The sequence below is a fragment of the Pelmatolapia mariae genome, linkage group LG9, assembly GCF_036321145.2.
Source record: "Pelmatolapia mariae isolate MD_Pm_ZW linkage group LG9, Pm_UMD_F_2, whole genome shotgun sequence".
In the NCBI taxonomy this organism is placed as follows: Eukaryota; Metazoa; Chordata; class Actinopteri; order Cichliformes; family Cichlidae; genus Pelmatolapia; species Pelmatolapia mariae.
The window spans coordinates 8,880,609-8,893,560 of record NC_086235.1 but is presented as its reverse complement, the minus strand read 5'-3'; the positions used below and the strand labels follow the sequence as shown (position 1 = coordinate 8,893,560).

General features: G+C 41.1%; 2 protein-coding genes across 5 annotated transcripts in view; one reads left to right on the top strand and one right to left on the bottom strand.

Moving 5' to 3' along the window:
- The window catches only part of LOC134634075 (zinc finger protein 729-like), a 219,534-nt gene that overhangs the window by 120,057 nt on the left and 86,525 nt on the right, over positions 1–12,952 (bottom strand). For 2 of the 3 annotated variants that reach the window (XM_063483134.1, XM_063483135.1), the window contains exon 4: positions 7,014–8,030. In XM_063483134.1, coding sequence (XP_063339204.1) covers positions 7,014–8,030 — 1,017 coding nt within the window. Of the gene's footprint in view, positions 1–7,013; positions 8,031–11,993; positions 12,100–12,952 lie in introns of all 3 variants that reach the window. The other variant, XM_063483136.1, reaches the window with a different exon arrangement.
- LOC134634076 (zinc finger protein 208-like) overlaps positions 1–12,952 on the top strand; it is a 144,860-nt gene that overhangs the window by 65,624 nt on the left and 66,284 nt on the right. The window lies entirely within an intron of this gene.

The following is a 12,952-nucleotide window of genomic DNA, read 5'->3' as shown; positions in this document are numbered from 1 at the left end:
CTAGTCCATGCATTCATTTTTAGTAGGCTTGATTACTGTAACAGCATCTTTACAGGTCTACCTAAAAAATCAGTCAGACAACTACAGCTCATTCAGAACTCTGCTGCTCGAGTCCTCACTAAGACCAAAAAAGTGGACCACATCAGTCCAGCTCTGAGGTCTTTACTCTGGCTGCCTGTCCGTCAGAGGATAGACTTTAAAGTTCTGATGCTGGTCTATAAAGCTCTGAATGGTTTAGGACCAAAATACATCAGTGACCTCCTGAACCTTCCAGATCCCTCAGGTCACCTGGATCCGTTTTTTTAATCAGTTCCCAGAGTCAGAACCAGACACGGAGAAGCTGCATTCAGCTTTTATGCTCCATATATTTGTTTTTGTTTTTTAATGTCGAGCCAAACAGACTTTAACGTGTGTTTGAACGAGCTGACGGTTCACTCGTTAAGCTGAAAGAAAGATGCCTCCGTGCAAGGTTGAACATGTTGCATGTTCCGTTGGAACTGGATTTCAGTCTAAACTGATGTCCGTGTTGGTCCTGCAGAGAATCAGAGTTGGAAAAGTTGTTAATGTAGCAAAAAACAAAATGTAATGCATTTTGTTCATAATGTCCTTAAAGCCATGATCTTTTTTTATCGCTGTCACTGGAGTGGGTAAATGAGTCTGCAAAGTTAAAAAAAACAGATTTACATTTATTGTTTATTACTTTTATCGAACATCATCCCATCCCATTTATACACATTTAAGAAATAACGTGGAAAATATCCTTTTGTTTGCATTTGGAGACTCGGCATTTGAACCATCCCAAATATCTGCACCAGGGAACCAACTCCTCAAGCTGGTAAAAAGGTCAATGACACAGTTACAAAACTAACCTGTTTTTAAATAAAAGAAAACCATATAAGCATGAGCCCTGGAATCTCAGTTTTTGTTTTTTTTTTAAAAAAAAGAAGCACTACACATTACTTTTCTTATGTTTAGTATACAGGAGTTGCTGATCACACTCTGAGTTGCACTAATGTGTCTGTCAGACGTCCCAAATGGACAGACTGCACGCACACTCACGCCGGACACCTCCTGACCTTATTTCCACGAGCCCTCGACTCAGCTGCAAAGTGCTTACGGGGTCAGTTTCATCAGAATTATCTGCTGTCATTCAGACATAAGTTGGGGGATGATCTGACCCTCCTGTGCAGCCATAGACTCCCTCTTCAGATCCTGGAGCTCTTTCATCACTGTATCGATGCGGTCCGCAACTGGACCCCGGCTGGAGACAGATTCCTCCTTGAACACAACAGGAGGAGGTGGTGGAGGCCAGTCCTCTTCCTCTTCCACAGGGGGTGGCTGGAGATGAACAGCAGGGGCTCTGGGCGGTGGACTGAGCTGCAGACTCTCTGCACGGTCCAGCAGCTGCAGCAAACTAGCATGAAGGGCCTGGAAATCAGCCAGCCTGGCTCTCATGTGGTCATGGGACTGCTGGAACAGGAACCTTTCACGTTGTAAATCTTCTAACTCTGCTCTCAATGGTGTGACATGGCCGTGTGATCAGTCATCAGAGGGGTCAGACGGAGGATGGTGGGAAGAACGGGTGTCACCTCCTGTCTCACTTTCCTCCTGGTAACCTGCACCAAGCCCGGAAAAGTCAGTCTCATAAGCTTCATAGATGAGGGGACGACGTACATTACGCCGTGGACGCGCACCAAGGGCTGAGAAGTTCTGAATATCATCCATCCATCCATCATACGCATACACATGCGTGGGCATGTGTATGCGTGTGTGTGTGTGTGTGTGTGCCTTGCACAGGTGCCTTGCCCACATTTCTCCCTGCTCATAGTCTGTCTCATACAAAGCAGTGGGGTGACCTCTACTGGCCACTCTAAAAACTACAGGTGAACTAACAACTGAACAGAATAAAACCATAACTACGGGCCTTTTGTACACACAGCATATCCTTCGTAAATACTAATGTATAGAAACCCTTTCCAGCAATCGTTCATTTTTTTGTGTGCCTCTTTTTTTGTAGTTTGTTAACATGCTGTGTAGGTGTGTACTTGACTAGCTGATATCGACATAACGGGTAAACATCTGGTTTGACTATTGTTCACCTGTAGTTTGAATGCTGAAAATTTGCCTGTTTAAATCATAAGACCAGTCACTATACAGAGATGTGCTTCTGAATGTGGACGATGTGTTCCCACCTTCTCCTCTTTCCGTTTTTGAGTTTTGGACATGATTTTGGAGCATATCTTCGCAGTAGCGATTGACCGCAAAGTAAAGCTACCGGAAATGTACAACCCCACATCTGGTCTCAAACCAGGAAGTTAGCATTTTCTCGTGCACAGGGTCAATTCATACATAAGGCACACTCTCGATTTTTGAGAAAATTAAAGGATTTTAAGTGTGCCTTGTAGTGTCGAAAACACGTTATACAGAAGAAAAGAATATATCGCGATATATATCGTTACTGCATGTGCTTCAAATTATATCGTGATATTGATTTTAGGCCATATCGCCCAGGCCTACATGATTCCAAACGTTTTTTACAAATAAATAACTGCAAAGTTGGGTGTGCGTAATTATTCAGCCACCCGAGTCAATACTTTGTAGAACCACCTTTTGCTGCAATTACAGCTGCCAGTCTTTTAGGGTATGTCTCTACCAGGTTTGCTCACCAAGAGACTGAAATCCTTGCCCATTCTTCTTTGCAAAACACCTCCAGCTCAGTCAGATTAGATGGACAGCGTTTGTGAACAGCAGTTGTCAGATCTTGCCACAGATTCTCAATTGGATTTAGACACCAGACAGGTCAGGGATAAAGTTATTGAGAAATTTAAAGCAGGCTTAGGCTACAAAAAGATTTCCCAAGCCTTGAACATCCCACGGAGCACTGTTCAAGCGATCATTCAGAAATGGAAGGAGTATGGCACAACTGTAAACATACCTAGACAAGGCCATCCACCTAAACTCACAGGCTGAACAAGGAGAGCGCTGATCAGAAATGCAGCCAAGAGGCCCATGGTGACTCTGGACGAGCTGCAGAGATCTACAGCTCAGGTGGGGGAATCTGTCCATAGGACAACTATTAGTGGTGCACTGCACAAAGTTGGCCTTTATGGAAGAGTGGCAAGAAGAAAGCCATTGTTAAAAGAAAACCATAAGAAGTCCCGTTTGCAGTTTGCCACAAGCCATGTGGTGTTAAGGTTCATTTTGAGGAGAGAGAGTATGGAGGAGATCGGAATAACACACTGACCCTGTCAGGTACGAGTATTTTGGACATGCTTTCCATAATCAGAAAGAGCAAGTCCAGGAAAAACAACTGAAACCTCAAATCATTCTCACAGCTTCTCACAGCACACACATAACTGAAAAAAAAAACTAAAACACACCAGCATTTATTGCTCAAGAGAGGTTACTACTGAAAAATATATAGTGGTCTTAGGTACTGTACAATGCACTCAATATATGTCAAAACTCAGTGAATTACTATACATCCACAGTAATGAATTCAAACTCTATTTATACAATTGTAGTGAGCAAAACCAGAAGCTCTATCTTTGGCATTTCACAGCCAAGGCTTTCTCGAAATTTTAAGTTAAAGTTTCACGCGAGATACCGGGTTTCTCTGACCAACAAAGCGCAATGTACTGTCCCGCACAGTAAAAAGTGATTCAATCACTGGCTATTCTGGAATGCCCCACTTCCCACAGTAGCCACCTGACTATCCCTCATAGAGGACGGGGCTGAGCGTCCCCAGCCCCGGCAAGCGTTACCTCTGAGCGATGCGCTTCCTAGGACTATCCCAGAGTCCCGTCCTAAGAAATTTAATTAATTTGAAAACAGCACATAAAATCACACAAGCAATTATATTGATGTTCAAGCCCGGCTTTATATTCAATCGAGACTTAACTGTCACAAACTTTCACCAATTACCTATCATACTAAATTCACTCTGCAGTCCAACTGCTTTAAATACACTTTTTCTCTTTACCCAGTACTATCATTCAACGTTTCATTATCATTACTTCAGTTTCAGTTTTCATGAGATTTTCACCAAAATCAAAACAGACATCTACCAGTAATTTCAGTGAGTAGACTTTTAATTTGGTAATGTCCAATCTGGCACACTTTGGAAATAATTCAACAGGTGGTGCCTACCTTTTGATGGACCACTGACCAATGCCTGCCCGTCCGACTCCATCTACACCTCCAAACACACTCTCCCCCTCAACCACCGGACGAAGCCCCCAAATGTTAAGGTTCATTTTGAGGAGAGAGAGATGGAGGAGATCGGAATAACACACTGACCCTGTCAGGTGGAGTCAAACGAAGATTTTAATGAAACACGCAGCGTGGGAAGATGTACACAGCAACATCAGCTGTAGATCTCCGTTCAAAAATACACAAGACAATCGTCTTATAGCATCGGGGTTTAACGCCCCCTCTTGCGTTCACAAATACAATACATGGATACGTCAACTCAAAACCACAAATGTTCTATTTGACAACTTGTGACACAATTAAAGGACACTGGCTTCCATCTTCTCCCCGGTGGTTTCCCGCAAGCCACCTCAGCTCTCACATCCTGCACCTGATTCTTCATCAAATAGTCACGTACACACAGAAACACAGTCACAGGAAGCAAATGAACCTCTCTAACTGTATGTGTGTGTATGTGCTAACCCCTTTTTTCACCTCTTTGCTTATGCAACCAGTGTGTAATAATCTTGACTTATATGTAAAATGTATTGTTTCAATCAAGAACCTCTACTAAAAGCTTAATCAAAGATATAAATGTATAAAAGATAATACAAAATAACCTGCTCAAAATAACTTACACTCAGACTCTGCTTTCGGTTTCACTTCTGCAAAAGCATGCCCTGCAAACATGCAGTTTCCTGTCTCACTTTGGCACAGAGTATACTTCCTGTCACCATGCAGTCTGCATATAAACATTTAAGATTATGAAAGCATTCAAAAGCATTTCGGGTTATAGATTCAACTCCACAGTTTAAAGTGGTTCTTACTGGACCTGTACTAAAGACTAATTAATTGGGTGCATATATGTTTAAACCTATGAATACAATATCAATACTTCAATGAATGCGTCAATACAAATGCTTGTTATATGATTATGATGCAACAGTAATAACAAAATAATAAAAATAGAATTAATAAAAATGAAATAATAAATGGAAATAATAAAAATAACAGAAAAATAATACTTCTTTCCTTACAGGGGACACAGCAAACATGTGGAAGAAGGTGCTCTGGTCAGATAAGACCAAAATGGAACTTTTTGGCCAAAATGCAAAACGCTATGTGTGGCAGAAAACTAACACTGCACATCACTCTGAACACACCATCCCCACTGTCAAATATGGTGGTGGCAGCATCATGCTCTGGGGGTGCTTCTCTTCAGCAGGGACAGGGAAGCTGGTCAGAGTTGATGGGAAGATGGATAGAGCCAAATACAGGGAATTCTTGGAAGAAAACCTCTTGGAGTCTGCAAAAGACTTGAGACTGGGGCAGAGCTTCACCTTCCAGCAGGACAACGACCCTAAACATAAAGCCAGGGCAACAATGGAATGGTTTAAAACAAAACATATCCATGTGTTAGAATGGCCCAGTCAAAGTCCAGATCTAAATCCAATCGAGAATCTGTGGCAAGATCTGAAAACTGCTGTTCAAAAACGCTGTCCATCTAATCTGACTGAGCTGGAGCTTTTTTGCAAAGAAGAATGGGCAAGGATTTCAGTCTCTAGATGTGCAAAGCTGGTAGAGACATACCCTAAAAGACTGGCAGCTGTAATTGTGACAAAATGTGGAAAAGTTCAAGGGGGCCGAATACTTTTGCAAGCCACTGTATTTGACTGAGTTTCAATTATTTACAGACGAGCAAAACCAGGACAGAGAAAAAATGACAAAACTGACTCAGTAAAACGACAGAATATAAGATCCCATGTAAATCTGTATTATGTAGAAGTTCAGCCCAGCAACCAGTTCAGTTCAACACAAGTTTAAATGATTCTATCTGAACTCTGTGGAGCCTGATCTCAAGCTTTTTGAGTCTGACACTGAAACCAGAGGATCTTTCTGTCTCTTCAGATTCACTGTGATCCAGTGATGGGAGTGATTTCAGCCCTGAGTGATCACGCTGATGTTTGCACAGAGCAGATAATGAGGTGAATGTTTGGGCACATTGGTAACAGTGGAACAGTTTATTAGTAACGTGGGATCGTTTGTGTGTGGAGTATGAACTGAGATTCCTGAAGCTCTTGTCACACTGGTCACAGCTGTAGTTTCCTTCCATGTGTGTACGTTCATGCTTGTTTTGACTACTTGAACATGAGAAACTTTTGTCACAGTGTCTGCACTTGTACGGTTTCTCTCCTGTGTGGACTCGTTTGTGTGTTTTAAGCCCCCATGCAGTGGTGAAGGATGACCCACACTGATCACAAACGTGCTTTTTAATCCCACTGTGAATCAGTTCATGTTGTTTTAATTCACATGATGTGGTGAAGCTTCTCCCACATTCTTTGCAGTATTTCAGTTTGTCTCCAGTGTGTCTACGTTGATGTCTTTTTAGGGTAACTTGCCAACTGAAAGTTTTTCCACAGAGGTCACAACGAAAGTCTTTCCCACCACCACAGTGATGACAGGGTTGAGAACTGGATCCATCTGTGTCGCTCTGCTTCTAAACAAAGACACAAAGACAGTGTAAGTCAGTCCTTCAACACTTTCATCCTGAACGTCGCCTGAAATAAAGAGCATCTCTGCAGACGTCCAATTACATGTTACTGTTTCAGTTAACACACTCAGTTTACTGGGCTGCAATAACTACAATACTACCACCATAATACTACAGTAATACTAAAATCATAACTGACATGAAAATCTGAATATTCACTCAGAGCTGCTTTTCCATAAAGCAGAATTGCTAACATGCTAACACAGTTTAATGAGCAGAGTTGTTCCAAACGGTCAGGCTAAAATGACAAGATAACAATATAAATACATACCTCACAGTAACTGCACTTGTAGAGTCTCTTTCTGGTGTGGATCTGTTGGTGTTGTCTCAGGTGATGTGGAGATTTAAAAGTCTTCTTACACAGATCACATTTATAAGGTCTCTCCTCAGTGTGGGTAAACATGTGTTGTTGTAACTGTGCGTCTCTAGCAAAGTATTTGCCACACTGTTCACAGCAGTACACATCATGTCTGGTGTGAATGCGTAGGTGTGTATTTCGGGTTCCTCTCTGGCTGAAAGTTTTTCCACAAATGTCACAGCTGTACGCTTTAACTCCACTGTGGGTGAGTTGGTGTTGTTTTAGGTAACCCTTCAAGGAAAAAGACTTTCCACACAAGTCACAGCTGAACGGTCTCTCTCCAGTGTGGATGACCTGATGCCATTTTAGTTCAGCCTTCCCAGTAAACTCTTTCCCACACTCGTCACAGCTGTATGCCTTAATTCCAGAGTGGGTAACTAGATGTCTCTGTAAGTTGCTACTGTGAGTAAAAGCTCTGCCACACTGATCACAGCTGTACGCTTTAACTCCACTGTGGATAAGTTGGTGTTGTTTTAGGGAACCCTTCCTGGAAAAAGACTTTCCACACAAGTCACAGCTGAACGGTCTCTCTCCACTGTGGATGACCTGATGATGTTTTAGTTTGGACCTCACAGTAAACTCCTTCCCACACTCGTCACAGCTGTATGCCTGAATTCCAGAGTGGGTAACTAGATGCCTCTGTAAGCTGGTACTGTGAGTAAAAGCTCTGCCACACTGATCACAGCTGTACGCTTTAACTCTACTGTGGATGAGTTGGTGTCTTTTTAGGGAACCCTTCCTGGAAAAAGTCTTTCCACACAAGTCACAGCTGAACGGTCTCTCTCCAGTGTGGATGACCTGATGATGTTTTAGTTCATCCTTCACAGTAAACTCCTTCCCACACTCGTCACAGGTGTATGTTTTCTCTCTCTTTCTTCTGTGAGGTTTGTCGGCCTCCTGAGAGCGCTGACTTCTCGCTCCATGTTGGTCCTGCAGTGACAGAGATACAAACAGAGGCAGTGAGTGAAATGCAGTCGTGGAACAAACTCAACCTTCAAACTCCCTCCATTAACACTAGTTTTAAACCAGAAGGTGGAGTGTGGCACCAAACACCTAAAGGTCTCTTATCCCCACCTGCTGGTAGTTCTAACACATTACGTCCAACCTGGTGCTAAAAATAATTCATGACTGTTTAAACACTAAAATCATGCCCATCCCTCCTGATTGTACACACACACACACACACACAGTTATATTATTTTATAATTTATATCATATTGTTGTTTCCTATTACATATTTCTATAATTTTTTATAGATTTATATATAATCTTTTACTGATAATAAATCCTATGTTTGTTTATTTGTTTATTCAAAAGGAACCACATTAGCTTCCACAACAGATGTTGCTTGTCTTCCTTCAAATTGACTATGTGCACGTTAGCGTATGCTACTTCCGGTGCGGAAACTCCGGTGGGGAGCTTTGTTTCCGGTGTCCTATTCAAGCCTTGTTTACGGTCCAAAACAAGTTAAGCAAATGAATGAATCAAGCGGCGATTTACATTTCTATAGATGTCTTGGGCATTTACCCAATATATCTGTAAATGATGTTCATCGCCTCATCGATATTTTTCCCCCGCGCCTCAGAGCAAAAGAGAAAAGGGATTCTAATGTTATATTTCTCAGCTGTCCCTCGTTTATCGCGGGTGTTATGTTCTAAAAATAACCAGCGATGGGTGAAATCAAGTAGCCAGTTTTATTTTGTGACGCGTGGACATCGTGGACATACAGTACTGCACTTCAGAGTTGCACTGCTAGCGATCGATGCAGCGATTCTGTACTGTACAGGAGAGACGGCACAGAGGAGATCGTCTGCAGTGATCAGGACGCAGGACACAATGTGATGTAAAAAAAAAAAAAAGCATGCAAACTTGCACTAAAAATCTGCGAAACAGCGAGGTGAAAGGTGAACTGCGTTATAGCGAGGGACCACTGTAATTTTGAAGGTAAGTCACAACATACCCTTCGTAAATACTAATGTATAGAAACCCTTTCCAGCAATCGTTCATTTTTTTGTGTGGCTTTTTTTCATGGTTTCTTAACATGCTGTGTAGGTGTGTACTTGACTAGCTGATATCAACATAATGGGGAAACATCTGGTTTGACTATTGTTCACCTGTAGTTTGAATGCTGAACATTTGCCTGTTTAAATCATAAGACCAGTCACTATACAGAGATGTGCTTCTGAATGTGGACGATGTGTCTTCTGATTCTGTAATGCAGTTCTGCTTGTGTTGAGTGATGTAAACAACTGATCAATCTAAACTCTTTAAACGTCAAAGTTGATCATTAGATTTTTTATGACACAACAGTGGTGAGTGTTCCCACCTTCTCCTCTTTCCGTTTTCGAGTTTTGGACATGATTTTGGAGTATATCTTCGCAGTAGCGATTGACCGCAAAGTAAAGCTACCGGAAATGTACAACCCCACATCCGCTCTCAAACCAGGAAGTTAGCATTTTCTCGTGCACATAGTCAATACAATCACATAAAATATTATACAATAAAGTGGATTCAAAATATCCACATAATTTTACATCCACAGTGGGGTTTCACAATTAAACTATAAGCAATCAATAATGATAATAATAATAATAATAATAATAATAATGATAATAATAATAACATTGAGACACATTACACAAATTTCAAAAGCAAATCATCTCTTACAATATTTACAACAACTAAAAGCTCTGTAAATCGGCTTTTAAATGTTCATTGACTTTTTGAATAGTTGCTAATTCTCTAATTTTATAAGGCAATTTATTCCACTTAAAAGATGCCACAAATATAACAGTTTTACACAAAGTTACTTTTAACTCGAGCATTTACTAAATTGCAGTTTGTTGAAAACTGTGTAATATGATTATGTATTTCATCTGGATACTGCAGCTGAGCAGAATAAATGTGGTGTGTTTAACAGAATTGCTTTCTTTATAACTACAAGTATTAAATCCCAGTTCTTTGTATTCCCTACGGCAAAGAAAGAGACGGCTCAAAGTGGTCAGAGCTCAAAAGATGATCTCTATTTTTCATTCCCAGGAATGGAGACCTGAACACATGAACACATAAGCTCAGGTCTGAAGCACAAACAGGAAGCCTAGTTATTTATATACTTCCTCTAGACGTCACACACACTTCAAGTTTCGATCAAATACTCTGCTTAGTTTCACTTTCTGGCTGCCGCTCCTATTTTCTGCAAAAGCATGTAGTTTCCTGTCAGTACCTTTTGGAGCAGACTGTACTCAGAGTTGGGCCTCTCTTATACATAAACAATATAATCAGCAAATAAGTGCTAAGAATATGTATTTAAATCCCAACAGACCCCCTTTTCGTCTTTTTTAAAAGACGACATAAACCCTAATTTATCCCATTAAGTTTTACTTTCATGTGACAGTAATAGCTAAAATATAACAAACATCTAGCTCTTAGACAGCATCTCACGTTTGCGCTGGGCTGTGAACTGTCCTCCCTTAATTATTACCCCCCTTTTAAGTAGAAACCCAGTTTAAACCCACTTCTGACTTCCCTCACTGCTAACGGTAAAATCCGAACAGATATAATTAGCTTTTCCTAATAACAGTTCCGACATTGCTTTTTATCACTCTTTGGAAACAGCCTCTATAGAGTTAAAATTTACCCCTGGTTTTTCACCCCCTCTACGGCTAACATATATCTGGCCTTAACACTATTCTTGGGCAATTTACATAACACAAAAATCCTGCAAACTATAACTAAAGTCCTTCTCATTACTCTTCATTACCTTTATGCTTACATTTAACCTGTGTCTAATGAGCTTTTAGTCTCCTAAACCAAACATTCTCTGGATCTGAGGTTCTCTGTGCTTCTTTTCGGTCTCTCTTTCTCTGGTTGCTTCCTGGATTCTCGCCAACCCCTCCGTGGTTTTGCTCTGGTTCTGGAATCGCCTGTAAAACACCAACAAAACACCTTTCCCTGCTACGCCTCCATAACCTATTATGTTCATCAATTGTTCGCTTAATCCAATTGCACAACACAGTGTGATGGGGGAAATCAGCTGTGTTTTGCTGCCCATTTTATTTCGAATCTGGCGCAAACTGGCGAGACAGTTCCTGAATCAGTCACATGGTACGGACTGCCCGTGAGGCCTCGAATGTCACTGCATACGTAATCAAATCAAGCCTCGATACGCGCTTCACAAAAACTCCCCCGAGATTACCCGACACAGGTATCGAGGCTTCGACACACAGGACACATCACTACCGTTGAGGCTGCGTACTTTAAAGCTGCAGAACCTGAATTGGGATACAGCCATGATGATCTCCAGTCTTGTGCTCATCAACATTCTCACCTGAGTTAAGAAGACGATTACTGAAATGGTCTCAGCAGGTCCTTTAATGACAGCAATGAAATGCAGTGGTAAGGGTTTTTTAGGGATTAAGTTCATTTTCATGGCAAAGAAGGACGATGCAATTCATCTGATCACTCTTCATAACATTCTGGAGTGTATGCAAATTGCTATTATAAAAACTTAAGCAGCAACTTTTCCAATTTCCAATATTTATGCAATTCTCAAAACGTTTGGCCAGGACTATATAACCGCTTTTTAAGTTTGTGGATATTATACATGGCTATGCTCAGGATATGTCGGCCAATTTCCACTGGAAATGCCTTTTGGTTAAACTGTCAGCAAGGAATTTGCATTTGCACTGTTAAATTTTTATATAACTTTAATGCACATAAAAAACAGCTGCTTGTTTAAGTGAAAATACATTGATGGGTTTTTTAATAAAGTTGTGGAGTTGTAAAGTATTTTGTCTAGTGTCAATTATATCGTCAGTTATATTGTTATCACAAATTTTCAAATGTATATCATGATAAATATTTTTGGTCATATCGCCCTGCTCTGTCTGTCACCTTCTGTGTTGAGCTCATTGTTTTCTCTGTAGTGGCTGAGCTGAATCCAAGTAGCTGAAAATGTTCCTCTGCTGCTCCGTCAGACTCTTCTCCTCCTGCTGATCAGCTGGGACACAAAACAGATCTTTGTTAGGCTCCACACTGCACTGAAGAGTCAAAGTGTCTCATATGTTCATCTGACAAGTAAAAGAACACATTATTGCTTCCCGAGGTGGGGAACTTATTGAAAACAAACACAAAAGGTTTGAGCACTGATACCTGGCATTGCTGGCATTGAAAGGTGCAATGCCAGCAATGAGGATTGTCAAGACTAAAACCAATCATTAAGCAAAGACAACAGGGATCATTTGTTTCTGTTTATTTAGCATTCACAACATTTGTAGTTGCCTTCTGTACAGGGGAAGTCCACGCACACTGTGCGGTACCGCCATCCGCAGAAGGTGCATTCAATCTCTGTAAGAAAAACTAGATTGTCTGAGACTGAAATGATATTAACAAAAGGAGTGGTGATTTGTAAAACTTCAAGTGTATGATAAGGTGAAAACAAATACACAATTGTATGTCATGTAGTTGAAGGTTTTTTTTCTTCTTTTGGAAGAGCGGAAAACACTGAAAGTTACAAATGTATTGTGCTTGAAACAAATTCAAAATAGGTGATAAAGCCAGCTGCACATGTGTGTCACAAGTAAATCTGGCTGTATAATAAACAGAAACAAGTGATCCCTGCTGTCTTTGCTTAATGATTGGTTTGAGTCTTGACAATCCACATTGCATCTTTCAATATGTTTGTGGGTGGATTTGAATGCACCAGTGTAAGTGCAGCCACTCAGACTCAATGTGGTCATAGAAACAGGTGCAGATGTGTCACGAGTTAATCTAGTAGTAGGCTATGGCACTTGGCCACAGGTGGCAGTAGTGGACTGACCTCCATTTGAGACTGCTCCAGCTGCTCTGAGACA